This window comes from Ptychodera flava, chromosome 15 (genome assembly GCF_041260155.1).
Source record: "Ptychodera flava strain L36383 chromosome 15, AS_Pfla_20210202, whole genome shotgun sequence".
Taxonomy (NCBI): domain Eukaryota; kingdom Metazoa; phylum Hemichordata; class Enteropneusta; family Ptychoderidae; genus Ptychodera; species Ptychodera flava.
In genome coordinates, this window is record NC_091942.1 from 25,051,458 (window position 1) to 25,078,482 (window position 27,025).

Below are 27,025 nucleotides of genomic sequence, written 5' to 3' on the forward strand. Positions count from 1 at the left end.
TAATACCCAAATTAATGTTTTCTACCCCAAATATCTACCTCCTTCATCCCCTGAGTAAACCATTTCTATTATACTAAACATTAGGTTTTCTGCTTCTTTGGAAAATTTAGAGTATGAGGCAGTTTTCATAATAATAATTGTTTAATAATAATTATTATTTATTTAATTAATTTAACCAGATAAAGGTACAAATACAGGAGAAAAAATAACCATCTTAAAGCAAACAACGTGTAGACAAAGGTTTAAAGTGGTATAAAGAAGTTATTCAATGAACACAGAATAATTTGTATCTTTTTCTTGATTTCTTTATCTACATGTATTTTATTGTATTATATCTTTATATTTCAGGCATGTTTTTCTGTCCTCACTCAAGCCCTTTATGACATCATCGGTTACAGTTATAAGTTGATAGTGGGCCATGGACTCGACTAAGTCCTTGTGGACTATTTCTATGGCGCAAACCAAATAAAGTTATATTTCCACTGTAATACATTCCTTGTTATTTTCCCCCGTATTTGTACCTTTATCTGGTAAAATAAACCATTACTATTATGAAAAGTCCGTTATACTCTACAATTTCATGTGATCTTGATGAAGAAGTATTGCTTGACAAAAAAGTGTGACGGTTTTGTGCAACGCTACGATTTCTGTCGTTTCATTTGAAATATTTTACAGAGAATTTTTATCTCTAATTTAGCGAGACTAGATAAAAGTTGGACTATAAATTATGTAATTATCCATACTCACTAGTAGGTTATTCCGTTATTTGTACCACAGATCTCTCTGCTAGCTACCTGCAAGACAGTGAGATTGGGGGAATTTTTTTTATAAAAAAATGCATCCGACCAGGATTAAAAACAGTCGAAAAGCTCGACATGAGAAACCTGACGCTTGGTAAGTCTTTAATTGCGTTTTGTCAAACTCTACTGACTGTTTAGTAACAATAGAATTACGAGTGTTGTTAATATCGTAAGGTGCATGCGACAATCGAGGAAATATAAAATGTGTATATATACTGTGGTGCAGCGAGCCAAGGTTGCTCGTATGGCAATAGGAGAGTACCCTAGATTTTGTTGTTGTGATAAATGAATGTCCAGTATAACAGTAACTTGCTTCGAGAGATATTTCAGTCTGTCAGCAATTCACGTCTACAGTCAACGGTATCCTCTCACCACTGTGCCATCCCGCCTCGAGAGGACTTAATTGCCGTACGCAGCCCTGTTCGCGAACATTCGACAGAAAGCGGATATGAACTCATCTACATGGCTTGAAATCATTAAAATTCAGTTACTAAGGTATACAGGTTGTACATTTTTCACGGGCTAGGCATCAAACAATGCACCAGAGCTATGTCAACATATTGAAACGTCGAAACAAATGCAATAATCACGCGATGCAAGATAATGAACTTTAAAAAGCCCAGTGTTACCGGTTGTACCAGGTGTCCGCAGTGGACGGGTGTATCTGCGTATGACCCAGGGGTCACCAAACATCACGACACCGACTTATTCCCCAGTTCGAGGTGCTCTGAGTTCATGCAACACAAAGGGGTCATTATGAAATGCAAAGTATCGCTACCACTTGTCGGTGTACGTGAGTGTATCCACAATATTCTATTGTTTTCTCTGACGTATTTCCGTGATTCAACGATTCAAATCGGTTATTGGCGGAAATCAACACGTACCACAACACCACCAACATCCACAGAAAATGGAGAAAAAGTTTCCCCTCTGAGGCAACTATGTATTTCTCTCCGCGTCCGATACTTTTGACTTATTTCCCAAAATTCTTTATCTCAGCAAACCCTAATTGTCTAAGCCCTTTGATATGTCTTATTTAACTTGCAATACTGGTAAATGAGCCCAGACAGGGAAAAACAATGCGAATTGACCATATTCTATTATAGACTAAGTCTGTATACTCGCTCTTTTCGAACACCTTGCATCACTGAGGGTGTTTTACAGCAGGTGGTTCCTATGGGTCTTTTTTCATAAATTTGAATGTATCTTCCATAGGTCTGTGTGGTTTTATTGTCGATCGGAAGTATGGGCGTGAATGCGTATGGATTTAACTGCGAACCACTACTTTGATGGGATGATATGGGTCCCAGTCAACTCACACCTTTTCCAATCCGCCCAGAACCAACTCGCCCTATACCAACTCGCCCGATTCCAACGTTAACTCGCCCGATACCAACTCCCCTGAAACCAGAAACCAATTTATTGGGCGAGGCAACGATAGACTTTTTTCGCTCAAACGTAGACAGCACTACCTCGTGCAATAAAGGAACAGTTGGAGATATATCTTCCGGAACGGTGAAAAAGTGAAGAAATAACACCACATGTTAGTCAATATAGCAGCGGCAAAATCCGGGCGTTCATACCGACTGGGTACAGAGTATTTTCGAACGTAAACGGCAATGTCAAGGAAAGGCGATGACTTATTTTTTACATTTAAATAAAATGCTCATATTTCGAATTGATGAAATCATAGATATTTACAGACAAAATCGACAACTAAGGGTAGATAAAATTTACAATACAAGATACGTGGAACCTATAAGTTTCACACCAGATATATTATTACTAAGTGTACATCTAAAACAACGGGCGAGCTGGTATCGGGCGAGTTGGTTCTGGACGGGTTGGAAAAGATGCGAGTTATATCATTCGATGATACATGTACAAGCGGCAACTTATCGGTATTGACATGACAATGGAGTTTAGAGGGATCACGCCATGCACGAAACTTCCGCAAAAGAATTTTTCTGGTGTTATGGGCGCTCAAGTTAGCACCAATTGACACACATCCCGAATGCGGTAAAAGTTATGCGTATATTTGTGTAAAAATGATTATACTGCATGGAAAACGCTTGTTTCTTACAATATTCAAGAACGAAATATATTAAAGATACGCAATGGAACCGGGAGACGCAGAATCGGTGAATCCCTTGGTTCAGGAGTTTCCTGTATTAATCAGAGTCGATTTTGACTCGTGTGATCGCTTTCGTTTGAATATCTCAGCGCCGTACATCATGTACATCGACTTATTACACTCAGATACTCATAAGCATAGATGGAATAAGCGCCTAGGGCTGAAGCCTCGGTGATACAACGCCGCTAAGACGGCGGCCCTTGCCTTGTCTTCAGCCCCAGGCAGTTTGTCCAAGGAATGTTGCGAACGCCAGTGGACTGAAAGACCGAGCGGCAGAACTGACTTCCCTGCATTCAGTGTCTCTGGATCAACTCTAGATCTGACTTTTATAAAATACAAACAACCCAAGTGCCGTGTACAAACCTGGTCTTCGAATGGTTCTACCCGTTCACCTTCCCCCCTTTCAAGATGTTAAATTTCAAAGATGTCAATTTTTCATATTTTCAAACGTGACAAAGCTGGTAAATAAACTGCAAAGTGAACACAATATCGACATTTACAATTCAAATGGCACTAGAAATTGCAATAAAAATGGATCTCACCTCGTTTTCGAAGATAGACAGCAGGAAAACAAGAACCGATGCGGATCTGCTTGTTTGTAACAGTGTGAACAGCATTCTTTGCGTCTAGGATTGAAATGATGCGTCTAACAAATATTGCAAACACGCTGACAACTTACCGCACAGCTTGAAATCTATCGGACAGGTATTAACTGAAGTTCCGGCTTGATCAGTAATTGTAAGTAAATTATTGACTTTTTCAGGAGTTAATGCTTTTTTGAATTGGGTACAAAGGACACATGTGTGATAATTGTTAAACTTTTATCCCTACGCCATCAGAGTAATACCATGGACTGTACTTAACTCAGATATTGACAACCAACGGAATGATTGAAGTAGCAAGGAGTTCAAGATGCTCTGGTGGACATAACAGAGTTTTAATAGTGAAATAGCATACAATAGGATGATGACTTTGATAAAATTAAACCATCATCTATCCGACCTCGTCTGATTCAATTGTAGCACGCCCCGACCTTTCCACAAAGATATAGTGGTAAAGTTTCTGTGTAAGGAATGAATTGGAAGGGCATGCAATCAATTACCTCAAAAGATAATGGTTTGTCCAAAATGATGACATTATTGTCGCGACAGAAATTTAGGTCACGAATTCCCCCGAAGCTGAAAACAGGAGAATTTGGAAAATAAGAAGATTTAGGAAAACTTCACGGTGAAATCCAAAAGTCTCCCGCAAGATCTTGCATAATTCAAACGCCATTTTAGATCTTGCATAATTCAAACGCCATTTTCTGAAATCTAGGAAACCGTTCGATTACGAATTGAGGTTATGCACATGTCCAAAATCATTCTGTTTTAATTAAGCTCGTTTACATCCATAACAAAACAAGAAACTCAAAAAATAAAGACTGAAAGAAACTTATCAAAAGTGATAACTAAGTTAAAGTTTGTTATTGGTTACCGTGGGAATGAATATAGGCATTCACGTCCGTAGTCCTATTTCATCTTGTAATATTAACCCTTTTCCTGCCAGACAGCAATAACTGTATCACTTCCCCATCAGCCAAGTCAGTAAAAAGCAGTATTGAGCCAAAACATGATGTATTTTCACCCACTTGGCTTGGTATGTTATAGCATCTTTTGTCCAAAAAAAATCAACTTTACAGTATCATGTTTTCAACAGCCTTCAAATGTACAGTATTATGTTAAAATACATCATATGGAATACGTTGTGTTTCATTAATTTTAACCATCTTGACCTGGTGGTGAAATATGGACTTGGCAGGAAAAGGGTTAAACTTGATTAGTGACACTTGCTCATAGTCGGATTTTCTTGTCAAGGGCAGAACGAATTAAAATTATTTTGTGAAGTTGGTCTTTATAGTGCGGGGATCTGGTCTTTGGTGTACACACAGTATTTTCCCCAGGTCACTTTCGTATTACGGCGAGAAAGCATCTTAATACAAACACCGCAAAGCATCGTGGGACTTGAAAGAATGACTGATATGAATACTGAGGGCTTTCACAACCCCGATGACCTAATAAGTAAATCGTTTTGCGTCTCAGTGACCAACATAGTTATTATTAAAAGCTTAACAGCCTAGGTGTAGCGTGTTTCTTCAAGTGATTGATATATCTCTTTGAAGGTATCGAGCTTTAATGATGTCAACTCAAAGCTACAAAAGCTACTTGGTTGTGAAAGACATAGTTCAAAAATGCAAATGCAAACAATAACAATTCATTTTACGCATATAGGTGCTATGTTGACAAGCTGAATACTGGGCGTTTCAACATTCGTTAGGGAGTAGGATAAGAACTTGCAATTGATATAATAAATAAAAAAATCAAATAATCATCAAAATTCAACTGGCACTTTAAAGTTGATTATAAAGGTATAGCTACTGCACCTTGAACTTGTACGTGCACAGTGTTTCTAATTCCGTTCTATAACATCAATCGCATCATCAATGATGGACGATAGCTGTATTTTTATCAGATTTTCATTACTTATTGTTCCACAAAGCAAGCCTGAGTTGGTTACCTCGTGTCTCCTTCAAGGTGGCGTTGCACATAGGACAGCGCATTTTGCTCAAAATCACTTTTCATTCAACTTTCATGAATGTTTTAACACAAGATCAAAATATTATGAGGGTTCACCTTTTAGCAGTAGTACGTCGGGTGAGAATATGCAAATCATCCTTTATTTCCTGGCGTCTTTTTGCTCCCGTGTTCAACATTTCAAACAAAAATCGACTCAACTCTTGCTTGGACAAATTTAGTGAAATTGTCACATTATAATTTTGTCCGGCAACAAAGTTCTTACATTTTGAATAAGAGTCATTTCAATTTTGCTTATAATGATTTTAATCACTTGAAATTTTTGAATGGCAGTCTTTCAGCCTCTGCCATTCAAAGATGGGAATAGATAATGCAAAACAAACGAAGTCGTTTTTTCTACATATATTGCATTAGATTGCTAGTTTAATACAAAAATCCACCATTTCAAGACTTTTAATATCTATTTAACCCTGTTCAGCGTTGTCCTCTCTTCTGAATGTTTCTGTCAGTAATCGTATCCACATTCTACCTGTACATAATTACTTACAACACAGATTCAGGTACTTATTTTGTTAGCGCCCCAGTAGTTCTGTTAGAGAACCTATCCCTTAAGGTAATATGCACCTCGAAAGTAAAAGACTTAAACTTTTGCTCTAACTTTCCTCAAGGAATCTTTCAATCATTCTCTTTCAAAATCAAGAATAAAAATAGGGGGTCACCGTGCAAATTTCGGTACTAGAGACACAAATTACTCAAGATTTACCGATATTGGAAATTCAAAATGGCCGACATCCCTGTGTTAACTCTATGGAGAAAAATAAAAATTTTCTAATTTCGAAAAACTAAGCCGGTGAAAACTTTTCTTTCACCAAGAGCTTTAAAATGAACCCCCACATGTGGTTTATCAGAAGAGAATTGTAAAAGTTTGAGAGTCTGAATGTCTGTCCCCGAGGTGCGTTCTGCCTTAACTAGGGAGTGGATCACGACTTTGTGTATAACTGACATTAGGGGTGGACCATTTGATATTCTGAGGGGGAAGATTTACCCCGGGACATTTTTCCTCCCTGCTTCACCTGGAATTACTTTTTTCAATTGTGTGAATTCGGGCATTTTTTTCCTCTTCCCCTCTCAGAGGAATCTTTTTTTTGCGTGCATGTGCGCCCTGGAATGCCAACATTTGCCATTCTTTTTATTAAGATGCCTTTCTTCACATGGCATGACAAAACTGTATATATTAAAGGAACGAAATGTAAAGCAGCACAAACTTTACAAGGAACTATAGGCAAACAGCGTCTGCTTCAGAATGCTGGAAAGCTGGAAAGAAAATTGAAGCATCCTTCATTACTGCAAAATTACTGATGTAGACAAGTATGAAGTCATCGAGGTCTATAAATCTGGAAGACAACCACTACCACTGTTAGTCACTTGAGTAAGTTTGTTCTAGGTAGTAGGCTAAAAGTATGTGGCACAAACCGACTGAGGATTTGAAAGACTGTAGATGTATGGAGGTAATTGAATACTGAAATGATCCTATCAATCAAATTACTTGACAAGGTTAGGAAGGCTGTCACCCTTCTGACGCAGAAAATTTTGAAATTTTACATATGAAATAGGGTTATTTTTTGGCCATTTTCAGTGTTTTTCACAGAGTTTTTGTGAAGACTCAAAATATATTAGACATGAAATAATTTCCCATTATTACCTTGTCAACAAGTACAAGTGAATATCATATTTTTTCAATACTTAATGCAACGAAATGCAAATCAATGCAAAGAAATCAAAATGCAGCTTCTACATATGTATATGCTACAGAAGTGCTTGGAACTTCTAATGTTTCAAAAGTTCAGGGTATGTTTTGTTTGGAATGCACTTTCTACTTGGATGGTAACGGATGTATATAACATACTTTGAAAGACAAAATAAATCATAAAAATAAGTCTAGTTTATAGTAAATTCATGCACTCTTGTCCAATCTTTGTCACATTGCATTGCAAGTAAACGTCGTGCTTAAAGTTGTCAGAAATTGTAAAGAGTATTTCTAGAAATATTCAATATTGGGTTGAGTGCCGAAAATACAAATATACTTTGTATAGGATGAGAGGATGAGAATCTGTAGCACAAGCTGAGTACAAGAAATTCACATTGAGACACTGGGTACCTGACACTGGGTATGAATTAAAATGTTTACCCCTTGAGTGCTGTAATTTTTCCCACTAAAATGTTTGTTCATCAATTTTCTTATTTTTATGAAAATTTGCGTACTTTTTCATAAATTTAGATCAAATGGACATAACTTTTTATTAGCTACAGTTTTTGATCAAAAGTTTGGGGAAAATCTCAAAAAAACATTATCAGAAACTGATTGACAAAAATTGTCCGAGTTATATTTTATAGGGTGACAAAAATTGACTTTGGCACACAAAGGGTTGATAAAGTCAGGGCATTTAATGTAATGTAATTAATTCACATGAAGATTTTGTAACCAAAGGGCGCGCCGAAAATTTTAAGTAAAGACTTAAACAAACTGTACTTTTTAATTTATATCTTCTGGCGATCTTTTTATTTTTCCCGCCATTCTTGGCAGGAATTTATTTTCAATGGCAACTTCTCGGAATAACTTTTTCCCCGAAATTTTCCAAGTACCCAGGATATCAAACAGTTCACCCCTTATAATGTCAATTGACTCGAAGCTTACACAAGTAGCCAATTGGGATTAAGCTAACCATATATGACCATGGATGTACTAAAATAGATTATTGTACATCCATGATATGACACCTTCGAGCTTTTAGTATAAATGTCAATTTGCAGTTGCCCTTCTCATTAGTCCAATCGATATTTTGCAGTTGAGCGACACTAAAACAGGCTCATGCGAGTAATTATCCAAATCTCAATTATGCGTAACAAAACGGGCGAGCAATTTCCTTGTTTTTATTTTAGACCCACTAATTTTTTTTCCGAGTTCCTTTATTGATCAGACATTGAATGCCCTGCAAATGAAAGTGTATGTCATTTTATGATGACCAAACGACACATTTGTATTTTCGTACAACAATATTGATGATGCAGTGAAATAGTGAGCACAAGATCGCCCAGCTCTCGGATAACTTGCTGTAAAGCATTTTTTGAAAACAAAATCCAAATCGGAAGTCCAAACTGCGATTTCAAACAACAGTCCGAAGTCTTTGGAACTGAGCAAGGGGTTGTCAGAACGTGCAATTTCATTTCATTAACCTTCAAAAATTTGATTACCGTTTCCACCTTATTTTTCACCGTCCACTCAATTCCACCTGGCATGCATTTTTCTATTTTCGTACATTTCCTCTGTTTTCGCCCAATCTTCATTGGAACACTTTTGGAAAGAGATATATCCATTTTTTTGCACTTGCGTTTGCGTTCCATTTCCGATCGATGTCTAAGGATCAGAAGTGCCCTTAGGGGAGGACTGTTTGATTTCGCGGGGGAGCTGAAGGTAATGGTATGGGATCAATTTGTTTTGACCCATCCTGGCAGTAATTTTTTCCCCAAAGGTTACCTTGAAACAACCTGTTTTTGTCAAGTAGAGTCATCGCAATTTTTTTCAACAGCAACAACATCAACAACAAAAACAACAAAACATTGAAATAAAGTCTTTGTGAAATACAAAGTTCTTAAAGGTATACTGTCACCTGTTCCAATTTTGCCACAGTACAATGACAGATTTTAAGCGGGTGGCCGCTTTTTAAAAACAGCGCCATCACACGGGCATTATGAATACCAAGGAACGCCCCTTTGACCATATATGGGCATATTTAGATTATAGGTGCCCGTATTTAAAGTGTTAGTAGCTATGCATTGTTGATTTTTTCCAGTCTTAAAATGTTTAGTGTATCGACTACTATTTCTTGTTCTACTCTCCAGAGTTTATTATCGCAATGCCCAGTATTCAGCTTGTGAACACAACAAGTATAAGGGTGAAGTGCAATATTTTGCACAAATGGATCTCAGTCCGGACTAAAATTCAATTGTGCACAATAACAATAAAGCGTATACATGTAATGTCCGCAATACGTAATACTTGGTATGTGAACATGAAAACAACAAACTATAGTGACACCAACGTAAACGTTACAACTACTTGCCTTACATTTACTGGGCAGACAATTTCTTCCTGTAAATGACCAGCAACATTTTTCGGGAACATCCTCCAACCCCCTCCTAGTAATTAAATGGTACATCCCTCAAGCGCTTGCTCTGGTGACTTTCACAACGAGCCGTCGTTGCTTACGTAACACTGTGAGTGATTCCACTTCACCTTCAGTCGTCATAAAAACATGACTCACTGTGTCGATAACATATCAATCGGATCGGCCTGGCCATCATGTCACGAGCATGCATTGTTCACGTGCTCGGTCATGAAAGAGCTGCCAGCGATCGTAACGAGGGGGTGGGGGAGTGGTGGTACACTGAGAAATTGTGAATATTTTTATTACAATATAGAGCCTTTAGCGGAACAGGCCGCCAAACAACAGAAAATATTCTGTCCGAAATGTTTGCAGATACGCCAGTAGCCAAGGTATCAAATTTTACTAAATTTCCCCATTTTACAGTCTTTTGCTCAGAGTAAAAATGTTTAAAGTGGGCACATTTGTCTATTTTTTTGTTCTTCTCCTGCCCCCCCCCCCGTGGTTTGTCATGGGTAGGCATAATTTAGCTGTCACTGAGACTTTCGGCCATACCTGATTTAGTTTTGTCCAAATTTCATAAAGTTTCACATGTACATCCTGAGATTTTTTCTGTATATTGCATTATTTTCTTCGAAGTCTTGTTCTCTGAGAAGTCTATCTAAACAGAAATAATATTGTGCGATAGCTCAGTTCGGTACATGATGACAAAATTTGCATATGCAAATTTTTGGCTGATTTTCTCAACTTGGTTGATACTTCATTCACTTTAATATCATTGTTCTGACAGCTTTCAGATTTGATATCCTTTTGATGATGCCCCTAAGCTTATATCGTGTTATTAAAACTAACATACAAGTTGCATTTTATCTAAGTTTTTGAGATTATATTCTGAATTTCGCTTTTTTTTTCGCTTTTTTAAAAAAGTTCATCCAATAACGATCAAATTTTGGCTTGAAAGGTTCCAGGGGCGACATCTTGAAAGCTCCCAGCCTCCTTGGGGCGACCTCATTCAGTTTTATATAAATGATGATGAAATTTGCATACGCACAATTTTTTGAGCTGCCTTTCCCATTCTTGGTCTACACAAAACGTTTCCTCCAGATTGACACTATAGTCTAGCAGCTTTGAAATCCAATGTGCACTTCTCGAGCTCAGGAATACCTTCATCAATATTCAGGTATGTCATAATTAATCTTTACGGCCCTGATACGGTTTTTGTAGACCGAGGTTAACGTTTTACGGCGGAAGGGCCCGAACTTGCGAGGGCCCGTACACAAAAAAATCCTCAAGGGGAGTTGCGGGGCTACCAAACTGCAGCAACGCGCGTAGTAGCCAGATTGAAGTTCTGAAATGCACGTGCTTGCCCTAATTTGGGCAAAGTGTGCCTGGGCGTGATACGGCAAATTATAACACAAATGTGAGGGCGTCTCTTCCCATAGCGTTACACAGGAACGGGCATTCTGAACGTGGCTCTTCGTGTATGATAACGCAACTTATGATCTGGCACGTGGCTCAGCAATTCGAAGTTTCTGATAGTACAGCCATATCGGCCGATACTCGTTTGTTTTATCGACGGAGCTTTTAATTGCTTTAAAAAGCTGCCAATAATCAGAGCCTCAGTGATTTCTTTCGCCCCTATCAGAAGAGCTCATTCAGTAAAAAATGAGCTCACATTGAGTTTGTTATTTGTACTGCCGCTTTCACCTTTTTAAAAGACCTCCAGGGTTTGTTAACCGCCTTTCACACGATGCTGATTTTTTTATGTTTCATAGCTTTTGGTCTGCCACCTTTTTACAATGTCGTGTGTTTTTTCCTTTGTTAAGGAAAAGTATTTCAGTCCATTTTCCACATCTTTTCGGTTTCTGTGTATCACCGAAACATTCATTTAAGGAAGTTACGCGCCTCGAAAATGAAGGACGTAAACGTTTGCCCAACATGTCTCAATTATTGGGATGCCTTGTGTGCCCTTTTGTGTGATTGGTGGTTTGTTAAATGTGACTAACTTGTTGACAAAACGTGGGGTTTTGCAGTTCACTGGCAGTGAACCTTAAAGTCGGGTCATAGACATTTTGTAAACAAGATAATTCAAGGTTTCCATCGCCCAAACTTTCAGCAAACAAACTTTCAACCATTGTCTTTCAAAATGAAGAATAAAAATTAGGAGTCACAGTCCAAATTTTGGTACTAGAGAAAGAAGTTACCCAATACCAAAATTTACCGCCATCCCTGTGTTATCTCTATAGGGAAAATAAAATTCCAGATTTTTCACAAAACTAAGCCGGTGAAAACTTAACTTTCCAAGAGCTTCAAAATAAGCCCCTACAAGTGTTAGATCAAAACAGAAGTGAAAAAATTGGGCCGACTCGCAGCGATTTCGAAGCTGTTATCCAATTGGGTGGCTGAATCTTACCAATATAATGAAAACAATACAAATAGACTCCCTAAGTGGCTGTGAATAGTGACAATCGACCAATCAGATATAACCTTGCAAACACGCTGCGAGTCAGCCGAAAAAATTTGAGATTCCGAATCTGTCCCCGAGACCTGCCGAGACGCATTCCACCTTGAAAACACCCATAATTCCATACCCATGTGACCCGCACCGGAATTTCCTAAACAAAGATGATTTCTTTAATTTTCAAATGTAGAGTCAACAGAAAAGGTATTACCAGAAGGGGTTTTAAGGTTTTTTAATTGTCAAAAAGTTATTTGAATATAAGCGTCCGCGAAATCGGGTCTCGACCTCAAAATTGATGCGTCGACTTAAATTTTTAGTACGGTCACAGAAACAACTAACGAAAACGTGATTTCTAAACAATATACTTTACGGCTTATTCACATCCCTGCCCTTGTAAAACTTCTTATTTTTCGCTCAGTTATACCATTAATACCTCTTGTGTGAACTTGCCGGTCTTTTTCCAACATGTCTAAATTATTGTGATGCTTTGTGTGCCCGCCCATTCGTGTGATCGGTGGTTTTTGTGAAATTTGGCTGAACTTGTTGACAAAACGCGAGGTTAGTTCACTGAACCTTAAGCCGCTCTCTGCGTGGCTAAATGTAAAAGGGAAAGTGAACACAATAAATGCAATACCTAGCTAGGCCCGTATAGAATCACACACGTGCATTTGAATAACCCGTTTAGGGAACTGTCATTATTTACGGACTAGGGGTCTGAAGAATTTCAACGGAAACTCCGAAATTTCGAGTTACCCCCCTGCTAAACATGGTGAACTTGAGTAACCCCCTCTCTAACTCAGAAATTTTGACTGACCCCCTTAGAAAAGTTAATACCGATACATGTATTTGTAAAATTTTCATAAATCAGCAATTATAGACCTTTCAAATCCTGATGTAGGCCTACCCTGCTAGATTATCATTGGTTATATCATGACGGTTGAAAAAGGTGAAACGAACAAAATGAAATTCAAAGTGACAACAAAATACAGATATAAAAGCTACATATAGGCCTAGTACTGTTTAACTTGAATGGGAATCATGACAGGGTTTCACTAGGATAGGCGTATCTGACTGGGCAGAACTTGAAAGTACAGGGGGAGAACACAAAGGGGCTGAGAGGGAGAGTGTCAGAGGGGGTTGTCCGGTTGTCCCCTATCTTGCGTGGAAAAATGTTGAGAAATTGATGTGTGCAAGGGTGTAGTCTGGTGCAATCTGAGATATGTTTTCGATTTTTCTTTTACTAGTAGGGCCTAGGTCTCAGAACTGTTAGAATACCCCAAGGGGAGAGCACAAGATGGGGTGTCCTCCTCTCGCATCGAAAATTTTGAGAAATTGATGTGTGGAATGGTGCAATCTGAGAGTGTTTCAATTAATTTCGCACAATAAATTGAGTGGAGGGACCCCTTCTTCCTGTCCAGAATTTGAGCAACTTGAAACCCCCCCCCCCACTTTAAGTTTTCAATTTTTTGAGTGACTCCCTTCACATTCCTCAGACCTAGACCGTAAATAATGACAGCTCCCTAAATATACAAAGTAAACCAACGAGAATAGTTCTGTTCTTTGAATCACGGCCCCTCCGTTGTGTGGGTGTGGTGGGGTGGGGGTGGGGGTAGCTATATACCAGGCCAGCTTGGCCTTGGTGAGTACGACCAGTCTTGAATCACCCCTGTCTAACTAATAGTTTAAACCGGAAAGTCGGGTCATATGACATTTGTAAACAAGATGATTCAGGGTTTCCATCACTCGTGGAGATCACGATGCAGTGTAGCCGGGGTGCACGGTGCCCTGTATCTTAGGATGTTGATATAAGTCGTTCTCAAAAATCCAACTCGCATGCTCCAAAGTTACAGATAACGGAGGCGAGCCGGACAACTCGATCGTAAACTGACAAAATGGTGGGCTCGCTCATCAAGCAGACAAAATGGCTCCTGTATCGAAACATTCTGGTGAAAGCTAGAATTAAGAAAGCCTCTCTACAGGTGAGCGTTAACTCAAATAATGAAATATGTTCAGTTAGCATTAATGTGAATGCACAGCAAAAGACTTTACTGCTTTTTCACTGACATCGTGACTGTGTAGGCGCGATCATGCCGCGTAACAACCGCGGTCACTCCACAACGGGGCGGTGACCGTGGTAACACACTGCCGCTTGTGGTTAGCAGCTGGGGCCTCGGCCGTGGGCCGGCTGTTTCTATCATGTTGACGGTGTAGCGTTGGTCCGAGGCTACAGTTTTTGCACATAGGAACCCTGTAATGTTTCTTTCTAATGCTTACAGGGACCTTCGCCGTGTATCGAACCACAAGCGACCGATCTATAGCCGCAGCCACGGTCTATGGATCGTTCGTGCCATGACGAAGCCCCTTGTCTTGTGTTTCTCATGTGACGCAACACAACTGGGAGTGGTGATAGGGTCGGTCACTGGGTCGTATAAAGTAGACCCTTTGAACCCAGTGCACTGTATCGGCCATCAAGACAAACTTTTTCGGTTCTACCTGTCTCTGGACATCTTATGTAGGGCCGAGGTTATGAAGGGTTCCTACCTCCATGGTAGGAGTCGACCGATCAGGGGAATTCATAAATGGATCATAACAATCATGGCAATATATCATAAATCTACTACTTTACATATATCGATAGTGCAAACTGCTCTACCTCCATGGTTTTACCTTGGTATTACCATGGAGGTAGTAGAGACGTAGAGCAGTTTGCACTACCGATATATGTAGCTGTGGGTCCATAGCTGTGGTGTTTTCAGACAGGATTCCTGCCTTTTACGCCACAGGTTGGTTTTGACTTTTATGATGTGGTGGCGGGGTTAAAATCGTACAAGTCAAAACCAGCCCGTAAAAGGCAGGACAGCTATATGGACCCACAGCTACGATCTATTTAGAGTAGATTTATAGTTATGTTAGTTGTTCTCAGTTATAATATTATCAATGGAGGTAGCTGGCGATGACCCCAATGACCCGAGCGCGTTCGATACAGCCACAAGTACCGCTGCAATATCACAGCTACAATGGAGGCTGTTGCTACCCCGAGCTCCACCATTGTCTCTTGTGGTTAGATATTACGGGAAAGGGCCCTGTGACCTAGAAAAAAGGGCCCATTTATTTAGGGTACAGGGGCTTCATGCCTGACCTCAAGTGACTTTGAGCTCAACTACTTCATTGCCAAGAGTAAAGATTAGTGGACATAGAAAGTGTTTCGCATTCATGATCAGTTATTACCATTGCGTAGACTTCTATCTAGCTCTGACTACCAACCCTACTAAATATGATGTGGACAAGAGAATAACAGTGATTTAAAAAAAAATGTCTTTCGTGGCCTATTACCATTGACCTAGGTTTTGAAGTTTGTTTATGACTGTCAGTGTCTTTCCCAATTGGCACATTTTGATATTACAAATACCGGTATATGAAAGCCGTTAGGGGCTATGATGACTTCTGCTGTCTAGAAAGACATTTAACTGGAAGTAGATATAATGTTTTTTGCCTGAAAAGTGACCTAGAGCAAGTGCATGTACCTCTAAAGTGAAAGACGTAAACTTTTTGTCAGCCTTTCTCTGATTGAAGCTTTCAACCATTCTCTTACTAAACCAACAATGAAAATCAAGGGTCACAGTGCAAAGTTTGGAAGTAGCGAAACAAACTACCAAATATTTTGTGATATTTGTAATTCAAAATGGCCGCCATTACTGGGTTAACTCTATGGGGAAAATTAAATTTTGGTTTTTTAAAAAAAACTAAGATGGTGAAAGTTTTTATTTTTCCAAGAGCTTTAAAATGAGCCCCCAAAAGTGGTAGATCTAAAAAAAATCTGTAGATATTTGAGAGTCTGACTATCTGTCCCTGAGGCGTGTTCTACCTTGATGAGACCCTGTATCTTCCTGGGAAAAAGTAGCTGTAGAAATGCGCAGACGTATTCTCTGGTTTCTAAGTTAGGAAGACTTCTGTAAAATTATTCAGCTGTCATAATCGCATGTGTACACTTAACTACATGTACCTTCCTCACTATCTGTTTTTACTGCCTGTTTCTCAATCCTGTGTTCAAACCTGACATCTAAATGCAATGTGCCAGTGCAGTGTTTCATCCAGACAGGGGGATGGGGATTCCCCTCTGTTAATTGACGTCGGCATCCCCTAGTAATTTGTCAAAAGGGACCAGCCCCCCCTTAAATGGTGAAAGTCACACCTTAGACATACAAGAAGAACATATAAACTTGTGAAATCCCCCCTAAATTTTCTGGTAAAGGGGAAAATCCCCCTGTTGATGCTATCCTGGATAAAACACTGCCAGTGTGCTACTATGTGGCATCTATTTATCTAGTGAGGATGATGGAACTGATAGCTAAGAAAAACATATGCCCCCCCTGTCATCGATGATGAAGATACTCTCTTGTAGCTCAGTTTGCATGAAAGCCTTTTTATCCTGTACCACAAACAATTATGTTTGTCAAAAGAAGTTTTTACGACTTAAGGTAAATCACGCCTGGGGGACAGATGTTTGGACGCTGCTCAAACTTTTACAATTCTCATCTGATATCATCTACTACTTGTTCAGGTTCATTTTAAAGCTCTTAGTATAAGAGAAATTTTCACCTGCTTAGTTTTTCAGAAATTGAAAATGTTATTTTTATCCATAGAGTTAACACAGAGATGTCGGCCATTTTGAATTTTAAAAATTGGTAAATCTTGGGTTGTTTGTTTCTCTACTACCAAAATTTGCACGGTGACCCCCCGATTTTTATTACACTCTCATATATGCATATGTATATATGCAAAAGGGAGGTATTCGTATAAGGTGGAAAAATGGCGTCTGTGTGTATGTATGTAAGTATGTATGTATGTCTGTTAGTCTGTCCGAATCAAAAACTCCTAAACCGTAGCACCTACTGTCCTAGTATTTGGTGTACAGGTGCACCTAGGGGTAGAGATGTGAATTTGTTCAAATGAACATGTCAGTGCCAAAAATATGCAAATGAGGGGGAAAAAAGGAAAAATCCTACAAATGGCTAAAACTCAGTAAGCATTGGTAAGATTTGGTTGAAACTTGGTATGCAGATTTCTTTAGGTATTCTAAATTATGTGTGCAAAAATTGGGATGAAATTTGCATGTTTGTATTTTTAGGGTATTTTTTCCGTTTTTAGTCAAAAAATCTTGTTTTCTGAAATCGCTCGTCTGAATGCTATGAAACTTAATATTCATGTTCCTCAGAATGACTTCAGTCATGCTTGTACAAATTGTATTGATATTGTCATATTTGTAATTTTGGGGCAATTTTCCCAATTTTTGATAAAAATTTTTTTAATCCAAAAACTGCTGATTTGATGATAGCTTTGATACATGTATTTGGTATACAGGTATCTAAGATTAATCTCAATATAATGTATTAAGGTATGTTGAAACTGGCAATTTTTTTTATTTTTTGGGGCAATTTTTGCCTTTTTTGGTCAAAAAATTTTTCTCCAAAAACTTCTGATCTGGTAGCTTTGATATCTAGTGTACAGGTTCCTAGGGTTTATGTTGATTAGATATATTTAAAATTAGGATGAAATCTGCAATTTTGTATTTTGGGGGCAATTTTTCTCATTTTTGGTCAAAAAATTTGTTTCTCAAAATTTACCAGTCTGATTGCTTTGATATTTAGTAAACCGGTCCTTAGGGTTTTCGTTAATAAGATATATTGAAATTAAGTTGAAATCCGGAATTTTGAATTTTTGGGGCAACTTTGCGAAACTTTCAGTTTTACTGGGATATCTTTCATTTTGTATTTTTAAGATTTTTTTTGGTAATTTTATACCTACTAGAACTAAGAGTATATAATGTGGTGATTTAGTAAGCATTTGATATGGTTAACTGTATTTGGTGTTGAATGCGGCAAAAAAATCCTGGCAGATTTTGAAAAATTCCTAACAAATGCCATTAAAAAAAATTCAGCCAGAGAAGGTTTGACAAAAAGAAAAGGTGGGAGAGTGGGGAAAAAAAGAATGTACAATGGATCGGATAAAAAAGATAATGTACAGGTTCTCATCGATCTTCCAGACGCCATCCCTTATCAAATGGTCCACCCCGATGTATTTTTGTGCACAATTAACCATGCAGTGTATTTTAGTTTAAGATGTCAAGTTAGGTAAGGATTTGAAAGGAATAGTCAAGTTCATCACAGTTTAACTTTATCTCTTGTGTCATCATCCTTGTGTAATTGGTTAAGTTTGTAAGTTGTTCCAGATGTGGATGTACCAGCTGTTCTGGAAGAAAACAATGTTTACTTTTTCCTGTAGGGTTTCTGAGTTGATGATTGTATGTTGAAATTTCTCCATGTATCTGGTGTATGGGCAAAGTGTAAACATTGGTTGCATGTCATGTATTTCAGTCTATGTCAAATTTTGTAAATGAAAAATCAAGAACAGTTTACTGTGTGCTTGTAAAAGATAACATATTTGTCAATACATAAACTGCCTTGCAGATTGATTGTCTTAAATATTATCACAGAAGAGGAAAAGGAAAAGAAACTATTCAAATTGCTGTAACATATTCACCTTCAGTGCCTGTGATATAGGCCTATACTTAACTATTTTATCATTACATTCAGCTGTTTGTTATATCTTTATCACTCTCCATGGGCCAAGGCACACATGGGGTCAATGTCATCACTCTGTGCCAGTCTGTGTATGTCAGTCTGTCTGTATATGTATGTCCATGTTTCATACAATTGTTGACTTGTTTTGATAACTATATGGGAGCGAACAGTGATGTTGTCACTATTTTTGTTGATCTAGTAAGAGAATAATTGAAAGTTTCATTAAGGAAAGCTTGAGCGAAACTTTTGAGGTGCCTACTACCTTAAAGAACCTTTTTTGCAAATGTTCTCTGTTCATTTATAATTTACATCTTTGCATATCACTTATTTATGGATCATTTTCTATCTACAAGAAGTGAAAATAAGATGAAAAGTCATATTTTCAACATTGTCAAATTTTCGAGAAAAGGGAAGAGATTTTTTTACCTTCTCGTGTCTATTTATAGACAGAGAAGGTATTAGAGTTGAAAAACCAGTATGCTGGTGTCAACTACTTCCGTCTGTCAATACTTCCGTCTGTCAAGATCCGTTGACTTCATGCTATTGTGATGGGTCATATCATAAAATGGTGGGGGTGTTCATGGTTTAGGTTGAGGTGCAGGAGAACCATTTTGAGCTGTGACAAAAATCAAAAGGGACTTAGCGGCATAGCCACAGTGTTAAGCCTTTCTCCAAGGTTCTTAGTTGACTACGATCTATTACAGACTACTGAGCTGACGTTAGGGGTACTCACTTTGTGTTTGCTCACTCTGTGTGTGCTAGTGTTTGGTACTGAGTTGCGTGGATATCCCCTCATGGCCTCACGTGATATGGGCCTGTTGCATAATCTGCAGATGATCATATGCCTCTGAGTCTGAAAACGGTCATTGTGTAAGCCTGTCGGCATTTTCCTTGCATTTTTTCTCATTAAATTTTGCAAAATATCGGCGAGTACCTCAATATTTCAAGGTAACTCTTTCTTCTCAATCGTTTCCTGGAGTTTCAGAGTCATATGAACGAAAATGAGTGAAAGTTTTAGACAGGAAAATCGGACGTCGGCCATGTTCAATGTTTACAGTACAATCAGAAGTTTATGTGGAGGAAATAACTAACAAAGACTGTTCATGATGCCCGCCCTCTAGAGGCAGACCTTCCTATATGAAGTACCACATTTGATGCTTGTGGAAAGCTTGACCACACAAAGGAGCATTTTAAAGCTATAAAAAACAATGAAAATGTTTATGATCAAAAGTTTTTGAGATGCGCATATTTTAACAAATACAGAAATTATTAATATTATAAATATAAGACCAAACTATTTTTTCAGGGATGGGACAGGTTGGAAATGAGGGGTGAGAGACAAAGGCACTCCTATTGCTGCATGTGGATGCAGCCACACCATTTCATTAATACAGCAGTACTTATTCACTGTGTTGTGTTCAAGTTCCATATTGTACTGACTGTCATACAAGGATAACATGAGCAAAGCAAATCAAATTAGAAAAGGATCAATGCTGTTGTGTGGATTTTGCTGAACATGGCTGATTTTAATATTTCGCCCTATATATTTGGTATCCAGCAAAGGCATATTTTGATGTAAAGTCAAAATTAACACTACATTGCGGACAATATATGTTACCGTTTCTGCATGAACTTTTCTTTTTTAAATTATAGTATAGTAGTACTTTGAACAGATTAACAATTATTGTGATGTCAACCCATAATTTTACATCACAAAGACTGTAATTCTGCCAATTTTTTTTATTTTTCAGTCATTTTATAAATTTTACACAAGACGATTGAACAAATTGCAATGTGTGAATTTGTAAACTCAAAGAATAAAAATCCTTGGGTCACAGATTAAATTATTTTTTGAAAAGAAATTTACTCTTAAACACTTTTAGCATATATTCTTTACATGGTCATGTATTTCAAGGAAAATATGCCTATTAAAAACAGTAATTTCTTCACTTTCAATTTTTTTTCAATACTATGACAATTATCAGCCATGAGGTTTTACAAACACAAGACCAGATAAGCGTTTTTCATCATTTCCACAGGACTCTTTGGAAAATCCATTAAAAACAGTTAAAAGTAACTTAAAATGATCACTTGGTATACATTTAATTTACAGATGCCAGGTTGTGTATTTCACATGCACTCAGGTCAGTAGGGAAGTGCGTCATTACTATTTTGGACTGTTAATTCTTATTATCACAACTGGAAGTTGTGATATAGAGGTGGTTTCAACCGGTGTTTGATGTCGTCCATTTCCGTAAACGACAAAAAGTCAAAAACTGCTGAACAGACTGCGTTGATATTTGATACCGATACATAGACTGGTTCCAAGGTTCCAATTCCGAAAAATGGAGCCAAACGGAGCGGCGGTTAGATAGTTTTGGGAAATTTGTAACCCCCCTTTTTAACTAATTGATTTTAGGGGTCTTTCATATATGTAGTTTTGGAATGTACACCAATCCTGCATTGTGGACTGTTTTATGAGTTGTGGAACAGAAATGAGGTTTGATTAATGTTAGAAATATGCAGGATGACTGATTCGAAGTATAAGAGATTTCTATGCTCTTTTGGGCATCAAAAGCATTAAAAAAAAACATATTTCATAGTTTAGATTCTCACTTTTGAGATGACCCTAGGCATTTGTTAAGTAAACATCCTTGAGTCAATATACAGACTTTGACATTCCAGAGATTAAGTATCCACAACCTCACATGTTACAGTCTTTCACTACAATGGTATGGCCCAAACCCATTGTTATCAATGGAGAGTGTGGACCTGTCTACAGGAAATTGGGGTGAACAGGTTAGACAATGACGTTACAAGTTGTAGGTTAGTTATCAAGGTAGCACCAGCATAGAGTCCTGAGCATCTGTCCATGTGTTCTCACAGCAAATTACAGGGAAAAAAATTATTTGAGAAGTTTCTGTCCTTTAAATAGAAGTATATTACAATTTAAAGCTGTCATGGATGGATTGCTCTCAAATGATCTGAAACACAGTTATTGCCCGTTAGCAACAAATCTACAGCAAGATTTATGTAAAGTTCATGAACTTACCCAAGGTATTAGACAAAAGATGACCATGACTTTGCTACTTTTCAACATTTATTTCAATCAGATTTCCCCAGCTTAGTGTAAAATTTTGTTATCTTAATTACTGTCAACTTAGCTTTACTAACTTATTCTAACCTCATTATTCTTACACTAGTGTTATACCTTGTAACCACAAAATTTCAAGAGATGCATATATGATTGTCACTTAACAAACGATTTACAAATATGTCTTCTGCTATTTCTCCATATACATATACATGTCTCTTTTCTCATAAAAATGAGCTTAAAATCGCAATGTGAAAAATAGTCTTTCAGCTATATGTTGCTCATTGACTTCGTGGTCTGTCTAATTCACAGTGAGTGTGGTTGTTGATAAATGCTGATAATACTAGGCGGTCATTATGTCCAAGCGCCATTGGCGGTATTTTTTAACATAATGACCATAGGTCATTATCACATCTGGAAGTTGTGATATAGGGTTAGCTTCAACCGGTGTCAGACAGACTCAGTGTCCATTTTCCGTAAACGACAAAAAGTCAAAAATCGCTGAACAGACTGCATTGATATTTGGTACAGATATTCAGACTGGTTCCAAGGTTCCGATTCCTAAAAATGGAGCCAAACGGAGCGGCGGTTAGATAGTTTTGGGAAATTTCTAACCCCCCTTTAACTAATTGATTTTAGGGGTCTTTCATATAATTATGTAGTTTTGGAATGTACACCAATCCTGCATTATGGACTATTTAATGAGTTGTGGAACAGAAATGAGGTTTTGATGAATGTTAGAAATATGCAGGATGGCTGATTTAAAGTATCAGAGATTTCATGCGCTTTTGGTAATAAAATTGATAAAAAACAACATATTTAATGTTTTAGATTTCTCACATTTGTTATGACCCTTAACATTACAGACTTGATGACATAACTAGCTGCTGGACCTGTTTACTGGCGCATTGATTTAAAGACAAAGATCGTTTTATTTTGTGATAAGGACGTGTGATTTCGTAAAACATAGTCTATTAGCCTGGAAATGTAATTTTTTGCGAATATTGCTTACCCCACTGACAAACAGTGTGGTTTGAAAATGGCTGGAATTCGCTACTTCGGGACTTAGTTTTGTGTGTGCATTTACTGACAAACTCCAAACCCGCAGCACCTACCCATTCAGTATTTCATGTACAGGTGTACCCAGAGATAGAGTAGTTTCACAATGTGCCAGTTGTGATCAAGTGCCATTGGCGCTATTTTTTCTGAATTATTTAACTTTTTTTTCCACATTGAACTATCTTTAGGCAGTTTATACTGTAGCTTAGAATTTTTTTGATTGATGTAATTAATCATCTTTTGGGTTCTTTGGGTCCATATCCCACCTCATGCCCCTACATCATCAACTATTTACCAACAACTCCATGCCAACAACCAATTACCTGACCTGGCCACTCATTAGAGAAGGTACAGCGTCATTGACGGTATTTTTATACTATATACCATCATTTTTCTTCGAAAGACAAGCAGAAATATTATTTATTTTAACTCAAATATTTTCATTACCGTCTTGGTAAAAATGAGTTTTTCAAATACAAGAATACTAATATTTAATATGGGACTCTACAAATAAAATTGAAAAAGGGGAAATGTAAATTGCTACAGTGTCATGGCCAACTTTGTTGGAAAAAATGTGAAGTAATCGTTGCCGGTGATCTTTCAACCCAAAATAATGGGGATCACACATCTGCACATTACCATACATAACCTCTTTAAACTCCAAAGTTTAAACCACAGTTACATACAGGCAAAGAGATAGGCAAACACATACCAAAGAGTCAATATTTATGACGTTTATACAAATAAGAAGAATAGATTACGATAAGAAGCTCTATTTTTCATATACTAAACAGTGCAGTTAGGTTTTGCCAGGTTCAAGATTGAAATGCATATCGCATTCCCGCAATCCATTGGAACATCGGTCTCTGTCCCCATAAACTTGGCCTTCAGAACTATGTAAAGACCAGTTCAGTGAAAAAAAATGAGCTAAGCGTAGTTTCTGTTTTGCATAACAGCAGTGTTTTATGCAATGTTTAGTTTTGTTCTCTCTATACTGCATTTTCCAAACTCTGTCATTATGCAATAAAGTGTTAAAATGTATGTTATTTTGCCAAAAAAAAAGAAGACCCAAATAATAATATCTAGGCCTTGTTTTGAAAGCCATTGAATTCAACCCTTTATCAAGATGTTTCAAGAAATACAGTACATGTTGGCAGACTGCTGCACACCTATTGCTGTGACCTGTGGAGATAAATTGTACAATACAATACACTACAGTGTATTCTTAAAAAAAAGATCAAAATTCTACACCCTAAAAGTTCTGTTTCTATGACTTTAAAAGTTGATAGAAATGTTCTCAGTGACTTTCAGATGCATTTTTTGTTGAAATGAAAAGTTGGATAAATCACTGATACTCAGAGAGCAAAAAAAATGGTCACATTATATATTGCAAGCTCATAAACTACTGGCCTTGGAATTTGAAACTTGGTAGAAATATTCCTGTTTCGATGCAAATTTAAGATTATTCAATTCAAATTGATTTGATGAGTGATATTCAAGAGAGCACAATATGAAAGAAGTAAAAAAAATAAAAATTCTTCACTCAGCCAATACTCATTCTTTGACTCCTGTGTTTGCAGAAGATGTCTTTAATCTACAAGTTTGCATGTTTTAGCAAAGTCAGTGATGGAATGGCTGATATGCAAATGGGCAAAAAAGATGGTCAACCAGTACAACCTCATTGACTGATTACCAGGCCCTAATACTGTCACTGTCAGAATTTTGTACATGTAATTGCAAAGCTTTCCAAAATTGTAGTAAAAACTGAAAATTTATCAAATTTCTCCTCAATACTGTATGCATGATGTTTTCAGAGGTTCAACTTGAAGCGCACTGCAATTCTATGGCAGTATTTTGTAAATTAATGTTTGCGCTGTATTGTGTATTTTGCAGGAATTACTATGGCCAATTTACTTCGTTTTGATTCTTGGTTCGATTCGAATATCAATCCAGCCGAAGACCCTTCCAAGCATCCCAGAGTTTCCGAGCGTAGATTTAGCATACTCGGCGAAGCCGAAGTCTCCATTTGCTGTGGCGCCAAATACTTCCCAAGTCAAACTTGTGGTGAACTCACTGACGACAATGATGGGTGTGGAGGCAGCCATGTTCTACCAAACAGAAGATGATCTGATCGATGGCTACGTCAGCAACAGCTCGGCGTTCAGCACCGCGGTTATCTTCGCGGCAGATGATCCCCTCACAGACATGAACTACACAATTAGAATGGCGTACCAGAGTCTTCCGTGGAATAGTGATTTGTTTACAGGGCTTGGTAGGTATAACCATAGACCAATCTTTTCTCCAGGTTTCTCTGGGATGTTGCCCTCTGCTCGAAAATTTTTATGGGGAATTGGTTCTCATTATTAGGGAGACGATAATAAATTATGCAAATTTCATTTATGCAAATTTCATTTATGCAAATTAAGATTTTAGGCAAAGTATTTGCAAATTAAAGTTACACCACTGATCAAATATCAGATAAAAGACAACAAGTCTTGTAGATTTATCTCATCCTTTTGCAGATACGAAGCTTGTATCACTTTACTGTGGCTACAAATAGCTGATTACATTGATTCAGCTGTATGATGTTACATCACAGACAGTAATCATGAAGTGGAATGCGTACTATAAATAACATCATTATCTCAAACCTCATCATAGAAGGGTGATATGTACTGTGTTTGTGATTATTTGAAGGGAGTTTTAAATTAGGTAGGGGAATTCAGGCGGCAATCATGTCATTCTTGGGAAAACACTGAACAGACCCTCATATCTGTGAGGGCCAATGGTGTAACTCTGTATTGATCCATGCATATTCTTTGATGTGTTCATACATATACAGTATATATATACAGTACATGTTGAGGTATTAAAACTGCCAGGGTGACCATCCGTATGTAAACTTTGGTCATCATAACTTTATTTAGTCTCACTTAAAGAAAAGTACAAGAGATACAAAACATGTGCATTTGTTACACACTCATGTGGAATCTTCGTAGCTGCTATGCTTGTGATACTAGCTTTCAAGGCCATGCATCAACATAGACTTTGGGAATTGTTCTGTGTCATTAGATGTAAACAACAGTACCTTCCATGCACTCTCTTTTGATATGAATATTCATAAGTATGTATTGGTAATGAGAACGGTATATGACGTACATGTACCTTGTACTGAATTCCCGACTTACTTAATTGCCCACTACATCGATTATTTGGGGTTGTGTGTTGCTTTGGCACACTTGCATGCGGAATTTCATTCTGATGTAAACTTAAGTACATGTATAATCGCCTTTTAGCCCACACATGTTACAGATCATGTTTGTCAGTGATTGACTTTAAGATATACTCGTGATATTTTGCTATAGCCTTTGAAATGGCCAGCAGTGGTACACAATCAGATGTTTCAAGCGACATCTTTTTAGCAGTCTTTTTGAGGTAGTATGTGCCTTGAAAGTCAAAGCCTTAAACTTTTCCTCTGGGTAAATTTCAACCATTCTTTTTCAAAATCATTTGCTACGCAAATTACCCAAGATTTACACATATTTGAAATTCAAAACGTCCACTATCGCCATGTTTAAACCTCTATGGAGAAAAATAACATTTTCGAATTTAAAAAAAAAACTAAGATGGTGGTGAAAAATGTTTTTACTCTACGAGTTTTAAAATTAGCGGCAAAAGTGGGAGATCAGATGAATTGTAAAAGTTTGAGAGTCCGAATATCTGTCCTTTTCTGTCCTTGAGGCGCATTCTGTACAGGTCTCACTATCAAGGATGGTGAGTTTGATATCAGGTATATTAAAGTCCCGAGTAACAGACTCACTGTCTGAGGATGGTTTAAGTTTGAGACCCGGTAGGTCCAGAGTAATGGACTCACTGTCTGAGGATGGTGAGCTCGAGACTCTAGTACGGTGTTGTGCCCTTGAGCAAGGCACTTTACTCCTCAGTGCTATTACATTTGGGGGGAGTGGCCTGTAAATGGGTGTTCGCCTGTTGGATGATGGATTGAAAAAAGACTCATTGTAATTCACTCATGACTTGAATCATAGAGTGCAGAGGTAAATGTAGTCAGGATTTTCTTCTGTCAATGTCAATGTCAATGTTAATGACAGTTGTAGTTCACGGGAGCAACTTGCATGTACTGGTAGCTTCATCAACTAATT

At 37.7% G+C, this 27,025-nt stretch overlaps 1 protein-coding gene across 3 annotated transcripts in view; it reads left to right on the forward strand.

The window, feature by feature from the left end:
- Window positions 1–13,833: 13,833 nt before the first annotated feature.
- The window catches only part of LOC139151650 (cholesterol transporter ABCA5-like), a 48,901-nt gene continuing 35,709 nt past the window's right edge, over window positions 13,834–27,025 (forward strand). For all 3 annotated transcript variants that reach the window (XM_070724582.1, XM_070724583.1, XM_070724584.1), the window contains exons 1-2: window positions 13,834–14,110; window positions 24,759–25,137. In XM_070724582.1, the coding sequence (XP_070580683.1) occupies window positions 14,024–14,110; window positions 24,759–25,137 (466 nt within the window). In that variant the 5' untranslated portion in view covers window positions 13,834–14,023. The remainder of the gene's footprint in view (window positions 14,111–24,758; window positions 25,138–27,025) is intronic.